The sequence below is a fragment of the Hylaeus volcanicus genome, chromosome 5, assembly GCF_026283585.1.
Source record: "Hylaeus volcanicus isolate JK05 chromosome 5, UHH_iyHylVolc1.0_haploid, whole genome shotgun sequence".
NCBI classification, from domain to species: domain Eukaryota; kingdom Metazoa; phylum Arthropoda; class Insecta; order Hymenoptera; family Colletidae; genus Hylaeus; species Hylaeus volcanicus.
The window spans coordinates 18,461,226-18,479,550 of NC_071980.1; the positions used below are offsets into that span (position 1 = coordinate 18,461,226).

Consider the following 18,325-nt stretch of genomic DNA (forward strand, 5'->3'; position numbering starts at 1 on the left):
GATGCCACCCCTCGGACCCTACCACACTCACCCTTGCTCCGCACTCGCGCTACTTCTAGACCCTTTCAACCGCCTCTGTCGTCCCTCTCTCGAACCCCATTGGCAATCATACTGCCATGGTATCTCCGCGGCAAAATGGCTACCTGACCTTCTGCCCTCTTAACATCCATCCGGCTCGTTACCGAAAAAACCTTCGCATAATTGATCATTGCGACCACCCCGCGGCAATATTATGCAGATCGCACTTAGACTCTCCCAACTTCTGCTAAAAGTCTACTGGGGAAGGATGAACTGGATGGAATTTAGATGCGGTGATCAGGACACTTTTGGGTTGCTTCATCCTTGGGTAGGATTTTGAATGATAGAAAGCATGTTTTACGGGTGAAAGATCACACAGAAGATTTTATGGATCCTTGAAGTAGTGGTACATAATACATAATACATAAATATTCGTACCCTCTATGTCTGTTGAAGACATTTGTCTAAATTAAATGATAGGTTTGATGTTTGCAAATGAATATTCATTATGAATATTCATATGTGAAAAGTTTGTTCGTGTAAATATTTATCATGAAACATTTATTTGGAAACATTGAACTCGTCATTTAATTTAGACAAATTTCTTTAATAGACATAGAGGGTACGAATATTTATGGGATTGGCTGTGTATGCTGTTGGGATTCTCACCCTGAGGTGACGGACGAAAAGGACAACGGTTGAATATTTATCACAACTACACTAACTTATTTATATTTTAATAAAAAAACAATCCTAAGGCTCGTCTTACAAAAACCCTTTATACAAACATGTCGATTTTTATCAATAGTAAAACAGTATTACCCATTTGTATACAATCCCTACAAGTCCATCCAGAAGACCAAACCTAGAATTTCAAATAAAGGTTGATTTCCATCAATAATGAAACACTACTACCCAATTTTATATAACCTCTAAAAATCCATCCAAACAACTAAATCTGACGCTCCAGATTAAAAGTTGAGAACGACCACTAGCGTCGAACCCGCATTTCGAATTCAGCTGCGCGAAATATCACGGAATCGCGTCCTTGACCTCCCTTTGCAACTCGAAAACGAATCAAGCCCGGCCCCTGTTGGTTGGTTCCCGAAAAAATTGATTCCCCCGTTTTGGCTGAACTTTCGCAACCGCGGGTAAACGCGTCGCAAAGTGCACGAGGACGATTTCTCTCCGCGACCTCGATTCTCCACGCGCCTCATCGTCGCCATCGTCGTCTACTTTAGTGGGCGGACGGGGGATGTCGGTGGCGTTACGTGCCGTGAAAAAGGAATTTGCGGAAGAATTTCGGATTTCTTGGCGCGACGAACGAATGTCAGCAACCACCCCCGCTCCATATCGCGACGATCTTTACAAGAGTGTTAGCGCTTCAACGGCAAGGATGCATCGTGAATGCGGCGCGAACTAGATGTAACGTTGAAATGATTTCTGAGGGGTTGGCCGAGCCTTGGAATTTCTAAAATCTACCCGTCACTATTTTTGCACGTCTCGAAAATAAATAACTGGGATAGTTCGAGAATATTCAATCGATAATCAAGCTAGATTCAATTACAGTTGATTAAATTACGAAAGATTAAATAATTGAGAGTTTTCTATTAAGAACACCAGGCAGTCGATTAGACTAAAATGAAATCCAATTTATCAAAATTGGTTATCTACTTTCTGAAAAAAACGACACTATTTTAAACTCGTTATATATCTATATCAGAAATAGAAGATATAAATTAAATTAAGCCAAAGGTACCAATAAACTACTTCGCGTAAGCAACAATTTCAGTTTCACGCGAGTGGCATAACTGCGTGGCTGCGTAAATCGCGACAAAAGCGAGAGGACGTTGATAAATGGGGAAGGCAGTGGCATTTTGAGAAATTGTCGCGAAATCGTTCGTGAATATTTCCTTTTTTTTTCGCAATATCGTATTTTGGAGGCGCACTTGGCATTTCCAAGGAACGTTTCTCCTCGCATCAAGTCCACCGTGCCGCGCGAGTATTTGAATTACGAATGGGATGCAACCCGAAATGTCGCACCCGCAAAAAGACAAGAGAACAGAGTGAATAAAATAAGTGGGAAAAAGAATACTCATAGATTTCATATTTTTTGGCGCTTGGTAGCGTGCTACCGTGCCGCTATTTTCTTCGCGACAGCGTCACCGCGGTCTCGGGAAAGAGCGAGCATAAATGTACCGTGAACTGAACTGGTATGCTCGCGGAAGATATTTTTCTTTGCTCAATTCCCGCAAAAAAGCCAGTCTTGCGCGGAAGAAACACACACTGTGCTCTTGAATGCAGCGGAGACGTAAACGAAACGATTGGCGAGTGCCTTTCGCTCATTTTTTAATACCTTCGTACTCGCACCTTTGTCACTATATTTTTTTTAATGTACATCAGTCTGTGTTGTCAAAAAATAAAAATGAATTTGTGAAAAAAGTGTTCAGGAAAAATAATAGCAAAAATACCTAAAAGACCGAGGTGTAGGTTTCGAGGAAATTGAAAAAAATCCTGATCCTTGAACTTAATACAATTTCTGTTATAAAAGTAATTAAACTTAATTAACGGAAAACTCGCGTTACACGAACCAAAATGAAGCAATTTCATTTCTATGTTTATCCAAGAACAACAAGTCACACGGAAAGAAGATTGCAAAGGATTTAAGGCTTAGAACAAATCCTGCCCGCGACTGCAACGACATTTTAATGTTATAAGCTCTTTGCTCCCTTTCCACTTGTTCTCCTGTTGCCATCTAGTGGATCCAAAAAGAATTCGCGCTGCGTAAACTATGCGAATAGATGGAAACCAGCGATTTGTAATTTCAAACAGGAGCTACGAAACATTTTTTAGAAGCTGCTCTCTAGGGGAAAAAAAGAAAAACCAAGAATCCTAAATCCCCTTTTGGAAAACACTTTAGGCGTGGATAAAAAACACTGGCTGATGCTTCTAATACAAACTTTGTAGAAGGAGTTAATAAAAATCGTTGAAGTGAAGGTCTCCTTTGCTCTACCAATTTTGTGAGTATAAATAAATAAATTTCAGTTAATTTGTCTGGCCTAGTACCCTTAACACGTTGACTGGCAGGATGAAACTTGTAAAAATTGCTACAAAGTTCAAATTTTGTCTCAAGGCTATCGTTGACAAGATAATTTAACATTTGTCGTAGTATTTAATTTGTTAACGTCGCCAAATTCACGAATATTTCTAGATTTATTTCTGTCATTGCCTCACTTTCGGAATTAATTTGTTTAGTTCCTGAATGAAAAGTCCTTCAACGTTGCGACCAATGTGTTAAATATGCACGAGAAAGAAAACAAAAAAAAATAGGAATTTTATAAAATGTACCAGCAACCTTCAAAGTGAATGTCCACCTAACTTCCACGTACCCTACTAACTTTATCCGCATAAATAAATAAATTGCGATAATAATAAAATCGATCAAAGTACGCAGATTCCTTTACCACGATGTCTCTGGAGGAACCACGGAGCGGGTATGTCGAGGATCGACGATCCGCGTCCAAAATTGCTCGCGTTGTGATACGATAGACTTAGCCGTTGTCCCGCAGCGAATAACGCAAGACAGCGAGGATAATGACGGCGTAGCAGGAGCGGCAGGAGGTACCGGTCGCGGATCGATGGAATCGATTGGAAAAGGGAAAAAATTCGTTCCCCTTTGGCCGCGTGGTCTCGGTGTTTTTGGCGTGCGATGTAACCGTCAGCGTCATACCTTTTCTTCCTACGGTTCCGTAACGTTCTTCTCCTAACGTCGGTGTCGGCGTGACAAAGCAGAAGTGGGTGGACAGGGTGAGTGGAGCGCGGTCCAAAATGTGGCTCCTTCTCGCAGGACGCCGAGGACGAGGACGAGGACGAGGACAACGAGGGGGGTTCTAGGGACTAGCGCGAGGGCGGATCAATACAATCGCTAATCCGGTGCATTGTGAGGCGAGGCGTGGCGTAGCAAAGAGGCGAGGTGAGGCGGTGGTGGTCTTGCTTGCCTTCCTCATCCCCCCGCGTCTCAACCGCCGGTTTCAACCCTCTCCGCCACCGACTCACCCTTCCATCCCGGCCACCTCCTGCCCGCTCTCTACGTTTCAACCCCTCGACGAGCCTGCCTCTGCCTTCCTTCGTAGCCGTTCGGCCCACCCGCGCCCCTACAACGTCCGTTGCCTTCCACCGCCGGCACCGTCTTGCCGCACTTCCGTTTCCAACCCTTAACCTAGCCGTCGACGTACCAACAACCCCCTTGGCGAGGAACGGTGTAGGATCACCACCGTGCGCTACGGCTACGAAAACGTAACTCACGCCCAGAAGTAAATTCGTCTTTCGACGACTTCTCGTTTTTTCCACTCCCTTCGCCTCGTCGTTTCCTTCCGGCCAACTCCGTTCTATCCAACCCCTGCCCCCGTACGGCCCCCGGGAGCCCGAAATCGCCGATAAGGGAATTGCGATGAATTAGAGCAATAAGGGATTTCGCGCTCGTTCCACCCGAAACTTTCGACTTGAAAAACCTTGACGCACGACGGTCTTACAGGTACCAATTAGTTTCACCTGGATTTCATTGCGAATACAAAGAATTTGTACTTCTATTACGTATTGATAAGTATCGATCGAATGTGTACACAATTGTAGAAAAAATGGTTTTGATGAATTCAAGATGATAGTTAAAATCGGTGCGAGATGTGTATTCGAAAATGGAGCATCCCTTTCGTATATCAAGGAAGTTTTACGAGTTATTTGAAAGCCGTGGAGGGGACTGACGGCTAAAAAATTCAGGAAGATTAAGGACATAGAGAGAGAGGAGGTAAGAATGGCTAGTTGTAAATCGTGGTCTCGGAGGAACTTGAAAGATAAATACCTCTCCGTCTACGACTCGAACATGCAATTACACACACACCATGCTTATTTGAATGTTAAGCAACTATCTTTGCTTAAATTACGAATGCTACAATACGATAACGAATACGAATTTTTTTCATGAAATTTTTTTAATTATTAAGGGCAGAAAATAAATAATTTATTTTTTGCGGGTGGTAATTGCAAACAACCCTGTGAGGGACACCTACCAACAAAATCAGGAATGACGATCGGTTATTTAGCTGACACATGTAAAAGTTTCAGAACGGTCGGAGTTCTGGAACATGGTTAAATAATTAAAAAGAAACAAAAACCCCATGCGTTACGCTTCGTGTAATGGGCTGAAGTAGAATGAGATACTGGCCAGACACACTACGCGTATCGTCCGGTTGAAGGAGAATGAGACAATGGCCAGGCACACTACGCATCTCGTATGGCTGAAGGAGAATGAGATAATGGTCAGACACACTGTGCGTATAGTTACAGCTATGCATACGACAGGGACTGCATATTTTCACTACAATAGTCTAATAGCTTATAAAAAAATGAATCCATCGAGGTTCAATATGTTGACCTTCACGTGACATTTAATTCCTTTCATATTGTCAGTTTTTTTCTTTTTAAGAAATAAACAATTATTATTATATAAGAAAGAATTATTATTATAAAGAAATAAACAATTAATTGGTAATAAACAATTTAAGAAATAATAAACAGAATACTTTTAAGGAAAATTGTATGATATCAATTACAAAATTGTCGAAACTGGTTGCCTCCCTGTCGTATGCATAGCTGTAACGATACGCGTAGTGTGCCTGACCATGATCTCATTCTACTTCAACCCATTGCACGGAGCGTAACGCATGGGGTTTTTGTTTCTTTTTAATTATTTAACCATGTTCCAGGACTCCGACCGTTCTGAAACTTTGACATGTGTCAGCTAAATAACCGATCATCATTCCTGATTTTTTTGGTAGGTGTCCCTGTTTTGGTAAACCCTTTATCTCTAAGAACTCGCGTGTATTACAAATAAATACATAGAATGCAATATTTTAGTCGATCAATATACGAAAAGAAGTTTGTGAAGGTTACCTACATGTAGTAATAGTACCTATACTATTATAAAAGTTTCATGGCTAATACACAGCTGCGAGTTTGTTATTAGGGACATTTAACAGTGGCTCCGTACAATTATAATAAAGTTTGTCGGATTCACACCATAAAAGACTATGGTGCTATCAACGGTAAATCTCGTTACACGCCTGCTGATTGCGAGGTAACAACTCAGTAACGTTACAAAGCATAATTGTTGTTGACACAATAGCACAAAACAGCGAACACAATTGCGAATAAATGCATTTAATTCCGACGTCGCTTCTTTGCTGCCAAGCTGCCCCTTTGTAATTCATGCTTTTTGAGGACACACTTTTTCAGCGTTTCATTGAAGCTATTATTCTCGCCTTCCAAAAATTGTCTAAACTGGATAATTGCGAGAAAAAATTAAGATAGAAATAGTAAACTATTCCACGCTCGGATATGATCCAACAAAAGCCCGACCATACGTTATTCATAACCCCCAGTAACAAATCGATATAGCCAATATTTTTCATTCGAAATAAATAGTAAATTAACCAAGAGATAAACAGAAACAGAGCTCTTCCCCGCGAGAATCTCGGTACGCTCCATAAATACGGGGAAAATATGAGGGGTGCACGATGTGTCCCGCGCCAGTGGATCGTCCAACCCCGTGGTTCTAGCAATGCCAACCCCGCACCCTTCGCAGGACCGCCTACTCTTAAGCGGGATGGACCCAAACAAACTCGTTCTGGAACAGCCGAAACTGTGTTACTAGAATAAACTCTGTCCCGACGCAGAAGCAATTTACCAGGACACGCGCGCGCACAAGCGGCCAGCGAGCTCTTCCTCTGGTATAGGCGCGGGTGTGCATGGACCCGGCGTGAAAGTTCTATTTGCTAAGGCATTTACGTGTAAATGTATGTACAAGTTACGCCGCGTTTACGCCGACCGACACCGCCGCCAGGAGAGTTCCCTTTCGGTTGGCATCAGAAGTGGAAGAAAGTGCGATAAATTCGGCGTATAATGCCACGACTAAAACTTCCCGACGACCGCGACCTGGTGCACTCGCCTGCTCGCGAGGCAAGGAGGCAGACTCGCGGGGCAAGAACGGCGCAACAAGCGTCCGTTTTATTGTTCCTTGAAAGGTTCCCTCTTTATTGTGCGCCAGACGAGAGAGAGATGTAATTCAACTTCGCTAAACTGACGGGAACAAACTTGTAAAGATACGTCCGATTACTCGCGAATAACTAAAGGAACTGCGGCCCCACCGATAATTAGGCTTCCCGCGCCGCTGGCAATTACTAAACTGCCGGATGTTTATGCGTTTAACACTCTGCTAACCGCACGGTTTTCGTTAACTAAAGAGGGTAACGTGACTCGACTTGGAACTCTGGGAACTCGTGCGACGTGGGTACTGTCGCTTTGCGAATGATCGATGCGTATATGCGGTGAATCAAGTGACCAATAATCGAGTGATTAATGTAAAAGTCCTGTATAATAAAATGTTGGAACTTGGATATCGTACTACGAATTGTTACGGTTAGTATAGTAAGTTTTCGTACGCTCTATGTACATTGAAGAAATTTTTCTTAATTAAATGACAGGTTTGATGTTTCCAAATAAATGATTCATTATAAATTTGTACGTAAATAGACTTCACACATGTATATATTTATAATAAAAAATTTATTTGGAGACATCAAACCTATCAATTAATTCAGACAAATGTCTTCAATAGACATAAAAGGTACGAATACTTATGGGATTGACTGTATACATATTGATTGATATACAGAAATAAATACCCCCTACTTATTATTACCCATAAATGACAATCCCTATTTGTGACTAAGTCTTGAGACAACGAAGATAATAAGATGTGCGGTTCGAGTTTGCGCGAATTGATCACGGTAAACAGACGAAATTTCTTTCCCCGGGGGAACGTGCGCTCTTGCGATTACATAATAAATGAAACGGAAATAACGAGAACTTCCAACGACTGAGTAATTTTCATCCTTCGAATGGCCATCTGAGGACGTGCACGCGGACGGGGACGTGTGCATACATACGCGAACTGGAGCCAGCCAATTATCAAGTGATTGCTCGCAGATTATAGGAAATGCAGTTCCACAAATGGGAGGTGTGCATTGGCACATGTACGACCGACTACGTACACATCTCCGCGATTCTCCACTTCCTCTGTCGTATCCTTTGCGAATTGCCTATCGGTGTTTACTGTCCGTCACAGCCCCGTAGTTCCAAAATTCTGGCTCGCCTCTAAGGGCTTTCAAACATCAACTTTCGCTTTCTAACGAAACCAAACGGATGCGTTCTGCTACATGTTATATGTAAAAATGTAGCAAAATATCTAAAGTATACTTAAATTAAATTATTACGTTATTGATGCTAGGATATAAAGATTAACTTTCAACGACGTCTAACCGTCGATAGTTCAATAAATCGAAATAAAACGTACGATGATGATTTCCTGATAAACCAGTCTTGAGGTGCAAAGCAAACCAGAGATCAACAGAGATCATACACAGACATATATACATCTCACTTGCCTGAGTCCTCGAATTTGCATAAGCTGGATCAGAAACCTAAATGACCGCTGGCTTTATCAACAGAGTGTTCTACGTTAACATCGGACCAACAGAGCGCGCTACATTGCCGACGAAGTACTCTACACTGTCGAAAGCGTGCTTTGCATTACTGACAAAGTGCTCTACGTTATCGATTTAAAACACGGCAATCGGGGTTAGTCATATATGTATAGTAAAATCTAGTTACTAAAGATACTGTTCCTAAGTATAGTATCTCTGTTAATCCTCCATAGATTTCTATTACGTAATTTTCATTCAATTATACCGTTTTGAAATGACTAATGAACTTGTCTAAATATACTCTTATCGAATGTGAATTATTCTTTTAAAGTTCAAATAAATATATAATTGTTTTTCGATCTTTTCAACGTGCTATTCGTTGTACCTACTAAATTTGCAGAAAAATAGATTTGAATTTTCCTCGATAAGACGGCGCAGCTGGTTTTGTGGAAGAAGCAAGACCGTGTCCACTTAGAGAGAGGCTATCGGTTATTAGACGACCCGGTTCCAACCGAGCACCGTGTCCAGCCTGTCTGCGCCAAGTTCTGCAATCGGTCCTCCCTTTTTCCGTCTCTCTCGCGACACGGATGCTCTGTTTCTGACCGGAGTGCTCTTTTTCCCTCGTAACCCTCCCTCCCCCTCCAGCTCCCTCCCCACCTACCCGCCTTCTTTCCCGTTCTCCCTTACTCCCTCTGTTTCCACCCCAGCTTCCGGGTTTACCTCTTTCTGTGCGAACGGCCGCCGCCTCCAGCCCCTTCATCGCTCGCCACTCAGACTTCAATTAATTTCGCTGGTTCTGGACCGGCCGTTTTCCAATTTCGAGTTTCTCCGGTGAACGCGAAACACGGCCCTCGATACGATGAAATGGTCGCCAGCGAAGATCCGTGAACGTGTCGGCATCCATCCGTGTGCCCTTTCCCGCGCCAACACGAGATGCGCTGAGGGTCACACCAGCCTGAAACATAAAAACGAATTTTTTTGATTTTATACGCCGTTCTCCAAAAGAAGCTTCAGAATTTCTAACGAGGAGTATTTATTTTCCATTGTGTACAATGTTGTTGTTAAGCAAGTATTAATCGTAGAAGGAAGAAAGCATTTGTAAACATGATTATGTAGATCCCTAACCAAACCGGAATTGTTAATAATTACCAGTGCTCTATCTTGCCAACATAGCAATGTATCTTATCTACCGGGTGCTCTATGTTATCGAGTCGGAAAGCAAAACATTTCCTATTATTTGGGAAACGGGTTACTGGTCTAAGTTCCTCGCAAGGGTTTTTCTTCCTGCTGAAGCTTAAAACAACGTCACCAGAGTCTCTAACCAGTGCACACTGGATACAGGGTATCCTGAACTAAAAGTTTCACGTGACGTATGGATGGCGCGACAAAAATTCTTGATAAAATCTCGCGTAACTTGTAGAGCACGCACGGCGACGCTCGTAAATTGGTGGATTCCGATATGCACGTCCACAGGGGAGTTTTATCGGACTTGGTCGAAAGTTCCCAGCACGATAGTGTTTAAGGACTCTAACTATGGAGTTAAAAAAACTGCAGAAGTATAAGACTCTTTGACGATATAAAACCCTAATCCACATTACTATGACTCTCTTACTACTCGACATTGATGAACGCTGTTCAAAAGGAGGACCAGAACACTCCAAACCACTCATTTTCTTTCGCCTCAAAGCAAGAATTCCCCAACCTTCTTCCAATCAGAGTTCTTAATGGATCCTGTCGCGAAGGCACGCACGTCGCGTATCGCAGAAAGCTCGGAGCCTTTCACGTGCTAGGACTCGCCGATTGATTTACAATGGCCGAAGGTGTGGCAAAATCCGACACCAATATCACGCCGATACTCGGGCGCGTGGACAATTATCCCGCTGGACAAAGGCTACGGGGGTGTATATGCGGCCTGTCCCACACGTGCACGCGCTGGCCTACGGCTCTTTACGCAGCTGACGCGGCTCTACTCGTATTAAGAATCGCGTGGGCCCCCGCACGTGCGTGGGCAAAACACCCGCACGTCGCGGCACACGCAACTTCGAAGAAAACTCGAACGCTCCTCCAACGCTGCCAGAGGAGGTGCAAGGACCTCCCGATATTTATCTGCCATTGAAAGCGACGCGGGAACCTCGAAAGAAACTTACGAGACGCGCTCGTCACTCCTACTTGAAACGAACGACCGCATTTCCGAGGCTGAAGATGTGTACAGCGCGACCTATGTACCAGGGACGGGCGAAACTCTTATCTACGGGGGCGGGCGAAAGTAAGAAATAACGCGAGGGGAAACGTCCTCAACAATGCTGAAGACTATTTTTTTTAAGAAAGATACGGATGTCTTCTCGAACATATTGTTATCTACGATCATTTGGATTTATGAGTGTTTGATCTATGAGAGTGTTTATCTATGTTTGCGTGTCAAATTTGTACACGCTATAATGAAAGGTATTTATAATACATCTCGCAGAAACAATCATTAAGCTGAATATAACAGTTTAGTGGTAAATGCAGCTTTCAGATATTAGAATGAACCACCGTTCCACACTTCTGATCTTTTACTCCGAGCATTGCTATTGTTCCTCGGGTGATAATGAGCTCGTAAATAGTCAGCAATCATCGAATAAGGCGCAACCGTCGTAGGTTCTTCGTGGCATACGTAAGCGAATAACGACCAGTTGTCATACCTTCCTTCATGACCGACAGGTTTATGTTTTCGCTTGTCACGCCTCTACGCGTTGAACAAGGCAACCCGGCTGACATTCTCTTCTTCCTTTCCCGTCTCGTTTTGCCAATTTTTACCGTAAGAAGAGACGAATGGGACGGGACAAATTTCAACAATTTATGCATCGCTATGTATGCACCGTAAATTCGATACGCGTTGCTCGATAACTTACACGAGTAGGATTAATTATCGTAGCGAATAAGAACTTGTTACGTATCCATAAATTCAAATTTCAAGTGGAAGCCGAAGGGAGAATTGAAATTTTAATTATATTTCTGAGCTACGTTTCGTCTTTGTGTTTTGAGTCTTTTAAATACGAATACTTAAAATTAGAAATTAAATTTGTAAACACTCTCCTCACGTGGAGGAACGTACGTGCTGCCACCTAAGACCATAATGGTGAACTGCGTGTACGAGGGTATGCTATTACCGACATATGATCGTGCAGATTTCTGTATGGACTTAGTTATCTTGACATATGGTAAAATACTAAACCGCATTTGTTACCCGCGGGTAACTTAAACGATACAGTTTCTTGTATCATTTGTAGTTTTTCATCCCTACAGCAATAATGAACTTCAAGATTACGGTGCAGTTAAAATAAAACATACATAATTATATATGGAAACATATTAACTACAAAATAAATAAATGATGATAAATAATAGATTGGCTACGCTGTTAATGATTTTGAAAGAAGCACTCGTCTAGATTTATATCTGTCACGTGAAAGATATTGTTTAAAGTTGAAAACTCATAATGTGAGAAGATAGGAATCGAAATACCGTGATAAAATACAAGTATTTTCAAATGATAGTATCGAAATGCTACGCGTTATTCAGATTGTCGATTCATATATCTATTCTGATCTCTATTCGAAAATATTCAATAATTTTTATCAAAATGGCTACTGTCCTCGTTCCCCATGTACGTTATAACGTTTGTAGACACTGATGTTGCAAACTTTATACCGAATTTTATAAGAAGAGAGAATCGCGTCATTTGAATTCACGAGAAACTTAAAAATAGCGTAGAAAGCGATAACACGTTCGATCGATTCCCCTAATTGTTATATATGTATACCGTTTTCGACTCTTCATCCTATGACACGATCAAATGATTAAAAAATGTGACTCATCCTCCGGAAGATTCAAAGAACGCATCCTCTCATCATCTACTATCACTTGTCGATTCTCTGCATAGTCATACGCTTCTTAGAAAGTTCATGGAGATATTTCACATTAACTGTATTCAATTGAAATCACGTAACATGTTAATCTGGACTATTGTCACAAAGTAATAATTGCACTTGTCTATGTCTGACCTAGCACCACGGGTAAGTTTGCCGAATGTTCTAGAATGTTCCAGAATATTCGAGAATCCAAAGCAAATCGATTTAATTTTCAATACCGCCAATGGCATCCGTCATAAAAATCGTGTTTAATTGTGAAATTAGTGTAGTCTGGTAATTAGATGTCTTTGAAAAACGAAAATTCAAAGGTACGATTGTTACCTATAACGTGATTTTAAGCATTCATTCTATTTAAACTGGAAATTAATGCTTCTTAGAAATCTCGATTCTTTGCCTTTGTACAAATTCGAATCTCGCCATCTTTAAGCATTTTACATTTTACAATTCAATTGAATTATATAATTATTTATTTGGCAACAACAATAGCAAAGAAGAAGTTTCTTTATAAAGCGTATGATCTTACGAAATGCGTATGTCTTTACGAAAATCATTTTCGCGTGATATTAATCAACGCGATTACAATTTTATATTATTCTCATTTTTTCATATTATTCTTCTAAAGAATGTTTACTTAGGTTTAAAAGATAATCATAGCATTTTAGTTGAAATTTTTATTTATTATTTGAAGTACACGTAAAAACCACTTCTAGACATGCCCCACTATAATTATTTCTGATATCACTGTAATTAATTGCAGTGTACCTTTGAAATACTTCAAGAACTTTATCAATAAATCAAGGCTTATCATACAGAAATCTGATTAAGTTCCTGATTAGATTACTTCAATAGGATGATTGACAATTAAAAGTAGCACTGGTGTAAAGATAAGGATTTAGAAATAGCAAATTTTTATAAAAGTGTTTCCATTTTGATGATATTATCACTGAAATTGAGCATAAGCGTTGTTTTAATTAAAAAATTTATTTTAACAATTGTCATACAGGACAAAATCAATCAATTTATTAAAATCGTATTACATGATTTAAATGTTTTATAGACATATATTTTCATCTAACAAATTTACAGCATCTCTAAGTAATTCTGATGATTCTTCTGGTGTACATTCGATTAATGAACATTCAAACTGATCTTGGAAAGCATTTTTTAATAGAGGTAGAACATCTTGAATAGAAACATTTGTATTAAGTTCTTTACTAATACTAGTTACACCCTTTCCTTCGATACCACAAGGCACAATATGATCGAACCAACTCAAATCCGTATTGCAATTTAGAGCTAAACCGTGTGTTGTTATATAACGACTTCCATGAATGCCAATTGCACAGATTTTTCTATCATTTACCCACACACCAGTGTCTGGTGATGTTTTACCCTTAATACCATATTCTGCACACAAACGTATAATCATTTTTTCTATTTGACATACATACCATTTAACACTAGTTTTAAACTGTTTCAAATTTAATATAGGATACGCCACTAATTGTCCAGGTCCATGAAAAGTTATCAGACCACCTCGATTGGTTCTAAAAAATTCAGCTCCTAAACTCTTCAACTTCTCTTCATCTTCCACTGTATAACTCTTACCCCTAATACCAACTGTATATACTGGATAGTGTTCAACTAGTACTAATGTATTAGAGATATTTTTCTCTAAATTTTGATGATGTCGATTAGACAATACCTTTTGCAGTCTGAGTCCAGCACTGTAACTTAACCGACCTGCCCATAAAACTTTTACTGCTTTTGAAATCATAATGACCACGATGAAATGCTTTCTTTGTAAAATTAAATTTTTTTAATACATTCACATGTGTAAATAACTTGAATTTTTTATAAATCTACTTCTTTTTCTTCAGTCTTTTTGTTATCAGCTTTTTCTTGTATAGTAGTATGTAAAAGCCATGAGACATAGGCGTCTGTTGCAGCATAATTCTTTTGCTCTTCGCTTAGGGGATGAATATGCCACTTACTCATTCTAACTTTTTTATTTTTGTCAATTCTTTTTTGCAACTAAAATAAGCAAGGAAAAGAACATTTACATATTGCAAAAATAATTGTACTAATTGTACTACGATTTTGAATTTAAAACACAACTTGATAAAAACACTGACCAGATATGCTGTTAGCTTTTCCAAACTCCAGCGACAAGATCGATTTAGTACTTTGTTTGCAAATGTACCACTGTCTAAGCAATTATTTTCTACAACCTTCTGAGCTGGGAATTCTTTAAAATCTCTACCAAGTTTCCAAACATCACTATAAATTAAGAAATTATATGACACAATGATATAAGTAACATTGCAATGATATAAGTAACATTACTTTTTTATATTGACTCCAACAAGTTTTACTTTTGGATGACTTAACAGAATTACAAATGCAGCAGGTAATTTTTTTAATGAATATATATGCAACAAATGACAAATATTCTTATTCAAACAAATTTGTGCTAAGGCAGTTTTCCCACTTCCTGTTTGGAAACTAAAAGGCCACTCCAAATCAAATCCTATTGGTACTATTTCATTGTCACAATTTTCCACATCTTTTCTAAAAAGATGACAAAGAAAAAAATGAAAATATAAATAAATATGTAGCACTGTATATAACATCAATTATTATTTATAACACTCAATCAGCCTCCTGAATCTTTTTGGAGACACGCAAAATTTCACACTCAACTTTTTCAATTACATTCTGATTATTATTAAAAGAAGCTTTTAATATTTTAAAATTACTGAATAATGTAGTAAATCCTATAATGATAAAAAAAACTGAGTTTGGATTAACTGAACACAGGTGGTTGATGAAAGTGATAAAAATAATGTGGTTGATAAAAGGATAATAATGTTAGTCTCACATTATATCATCACAGATGCTAGCACAAGCATTAAAATCTTTGATATAATTAATACATCCTTTGAACACAATTGGTGGTAAAAGACTGATATCAGGTTCTTTTTCTACATAAGTAGACTCCTTTTCACTTGTTTCCTATTCAAATATTTGTAATTAACAGAAAGAAGTTTAAAACATTGAAAACGTAAATTTTACTATAACATAAAAAACATAAAATTTTTGATGTAGTTACAAAGATATAAGGTTCTGAATTTATGTGGAATTACATGAATGAAACATATGAAATATTAAAAATTAAAAATCTATGAAATATATGCATAGATGATCTATTTATTCTAAACACAAAAATGGTGGCATTTTCCAAGAGTATCTGTAATCGAAATACATTAACATACCTTCAAATGCGATGGAAGAAACCTAGGTGATCGCCGAATAGAAAATTCCTTAACCTCTATTGTATGCTAAAAATAATGAAGTCATGTAATATCACTAATACAAGGAACAAACGCAACAAGTATAATTTATTAACCTCTCTAGAGCTACTAGTGATTGATACTTGCTGTGAGCCGCGTGTTATCATCGTAATTAACGAGAAAAAGGAATATTTATGCCTATTATTTAGCAACAGATATGATAACAATTAAACGAAGTAAAACTATAAACTTTTTTCGAAGCCTGTAGAACGACAAACAATAAATATTAGGTATTTGATTGCTTTCCCGCCAATTCTTAAAGTATTATAAAAGTTGTATAGTAAATTCTGTGAAATTTAAGAAAGTGATAGATGTTTCTAAAATTTGATAATTTATTTTATAAGAATATTTTCTTGTAACACGATCTTTCGTTTCCTTTGTATTACTATTTATATACCTTTTCCTTCCATTTCTTCAAAACAATGGAAAGGTAAGAAATGAAACATCGGTGTGTCCACATGTTTAGAATGAAATTAGCCTTCGTAGAATTCACACTTTTTAGACTACAACTGATTAAATATAGGTTTTAATATACCAAAAAAACAATACTACTATTCCTACTCTACTCAAAATTAAGTGTTTGCATAAAACCAAAATTTCAAGTCGATCGGTTGATTAGGTTCGTGAAATCATCCCGAGGACACGTTAGTAGATTGTTAGAAAAATCTGTATAGTTTAATAATATATTATAATGACAATATAGTAGCATTTTCTTTATTAAATTGTTTTTATTATTCTCCAATTGTTTCTTCTTATCGAGGTATCTCGATATGATGCATCGTTCACTTTCACTTAAAGTCAACCCTAATTGAAATACATAAACATTGTACTTGTTCTGGCAAAACATGGGTCGAGTATAACGTTCTAAATGGATACTATGTTTGCGAAGTTTGTTCATGACATATATACACATGTAGTATACGTAATTATATTTTCAATATCATAGATTGTATACAAACAATAATTATTACAAAATATGAACTTAATTGAATATCGTGAACGGCAATATTGTTGCAAGAGTGTTAAAAGCTTACATTTATTATTACTTTTAAAGTACCTATGTATACAACATACTATATATAATCTTCTGTTAAATATTATAATGGAAGATTTTAACAAAGGTATCACATTTTTATATTTTAAAAGAATAGTGCATTGTTAAGAGACTAATATTAGACTCTTAATATCATTGATGTAACATTTATAATAAACACAAACTTCTTATGACTAAATTCCGTAAAGTGTAAAAACTTTGTATTAAGTAATAGTTCAATTTATTTCATTTTTACAAAGTTAAGCATTAGGTTCTGCTGCGCTGAAAGTAATTTGTTTAGGCGGAGCGAATTCGGCTTTCCACACGTTTTCCTTGCAATGTTCAACAGCCTTAAAACAAAAAGATATTCAACAATGTATATATACGGTGTATATTATTTATACACAATATATTTTAAATAAGTTTACTCACTTTACATTTAAGAGCTGTTTCATTGCTAGAACACCAATAAACAGGACCCCAGGTACAGCGCTTTATGTCATCTTTCTCGTAGGATCGTTTACTTCGCGCGCTTTCCAAAGATATGGATGAGTAATCTTCAGATGCACAAACACCTATTTTGCCGCATATTTTCTTGCTGTCAGTATGTTGTTCAATAAGGTTTATTATGCTCTGGCCATAAATATTTACCAAAGTGGCACACTAAAAGTAATTAAATATTACAACATTTTAAAGTAACTATCAGAGAGAGTAGACAATCCATGAAATATTATCGATAAAGTATCTTACCTTGCTCTGTTTACTTGCTGGAACATGTTTACATGCTTTAGATACTACATTAATAATAGTATCATCAACTTTTGGATTTGCTAAAAGTTCATTTATTACTGATATGACACCTTTGCACGTTGCACATTCTACTACAGAGGCTATAAACATATAAGAGAACAATAAAATATGAAACATTCATCGCAAATGTATATTCAATTAAAAAATATATTAATTGTATTTTAAACTACCTTTAAATTCTTCCTCGTACAATACACAAAGTCCTGAGAGAGTACACACTGTCTTGGGACTCATACCTTTTACAATTACATCAATTACAGTATCGCCATGTTTGTTAACGAATTTATTGCAATCATTGGAAAGGTGTTTTGGAAGATGTTTACATACACCCCGTACAGCATCTTCAACTTTATTTTTTGCTTTTTCGCTACCGAGCTTCTTTTCAATAAAACGCATAGCATATTCGCAAACAACACATGTAGGACCTAAGTTTGTATCTTCCGATATGTCAGTACTCTCGAAAGTATCTGGTACTTCCTCAATTACTAAAATAAGATATATCGAGAATTTGAAATGTTTCGTAACTTCTATCTATAATATAACTATAATACTATATCTAAAATTGCAAAACGACTATGAATTATATTTTCAAATACCTTCAAAATCCACTTGCATGTAGGTTGAGCAAACTCGTATGAGTTTGCAAACTGATTTCGG

The 18,325-nt window shown here is 38.1% G+C and overlaps 3 protein-coding genes across 5 annotated transcripts in view; all 3 read right to left on the reverse strand.

The window, feature by feature from the left end:
- Window positions 1–13,434: 13,434 nt before the first annotated feature.
- Window positions 13,435–14,249, reverse strand: LOC128876215 (putative lipoyltransferase 2, mitochondrial). The gene has a single exon (XM_054122392.1). The coding sequence runs from the start codon at window positions 14,247–14,249 to the stop codon at window positions 13,524–13,526; it is 726 nt and encodes a 241-aa protein (XP_053978367.1). The 3' UTR covers window positions 13,435–13,523.
- Window positions 14,250–14,326: 77 nt separating this feature from the next.
- LOC128876214 (3'-5' exonuclease) lies at window positions 14,327–16,597 on the reverse strand. 3 transcript variants are annotated; one of them, XM_054122391.1, is made up of 7 exons: window positions 16,223–16,597; window positions 15,882–16,027; window positions 15,748–15,813; window positions 15,354–15,487; window positions 14,819–15,043; window positions 14,608–14,752; window positions 14,327–14,506 (listed from the first exon to the last, which is right to left on the reverse strand). In XM_054122391.1, exons 2-7 carry the CDS (start codon window positions 15,930–15,932, stop codon window positions 14,327–14,329), a joined length of 801 nt encoding a protein of 266 aa, XP_053978366.1. In that variant the 5' UTR covers window positions 15,933–16,027; window positions 16,223–16,597. The 3 variants fall into 3 exon arrangements, with proteins under 3 accessions (XP_053978366.1, XP_053978364.1, XP_053978365.1); XM_054122389.1 differs by lacking the exon at window positions 15,882–16,027; XM_054122390.1 differs by lacking the exon at window positions 16,223–16,597 and having other exon boundaries at window positions 15,882–16,195.
- A 140-nt stretch (window positions 16,598–16,737) lies between these two features.
- Window positions 16,738–18,325, reverse strand: part of LOC128876216 (prosaposin) — a 6,163-nt gene continuing 4,575 nt past the window's right edge. Inside the window, exons 11-14 of the mRNA XM_054122393.1 lie at window positions 17,839–18,153; window positions 17,609–17,748; window positions 17,291–17,521; window positions 16,738–17,208 (exon numbers count right to left, since the gene is read on the reverse strand). Of these exons, the coding sequence (XP_053978368.1) occupies window positions 17,119–17,208; window positions 17,291–17,521; window positions 17,609–17,748; window positions 17,839–18,153 (776 nt within the window). The 3' untranslated portion in view covers window positions 16,738–17,118. The remainder of the gene's footprint in view (window positions 17,209–17,290; window positions 17,522–17,608; window positions 17,749–17,838; window positions 18,154–18,325) is intronic.

Excerpts from the sequence above, each read along its gene's own strand:
- LOC128876215 (XM_054122392.1), bottom strand. The coding sequence starts at position 14,249 with ATGATTTCAAAAGCAGTAAAAGTTTTATGGGCAGGTCGGTTAAGTTAC.
- LOC128876214 (XM_054122389.1), bottom strand. The coding sequence starts at position 16,285 with ATGTGGACACACCGATGTTTCATTTCTTACCTTTCCATTGTTTTGAAG. Across the intron at positions 15,488-15,747 it reads TTCTTCCATCGCATTTGAAG|GAAACAAGTGAAAAGGAGTC; the intron begins GTATGTTAATGT and ends ATATTTGAATAG. Across the intron at positions 14,507-14,607 it reads AAAAGCTAACAGCATATCTG|TTGCAAAAAAGAATTGACAA; the intron begins GTCAGTGTTTTT and ends TGCTTATTTTAG.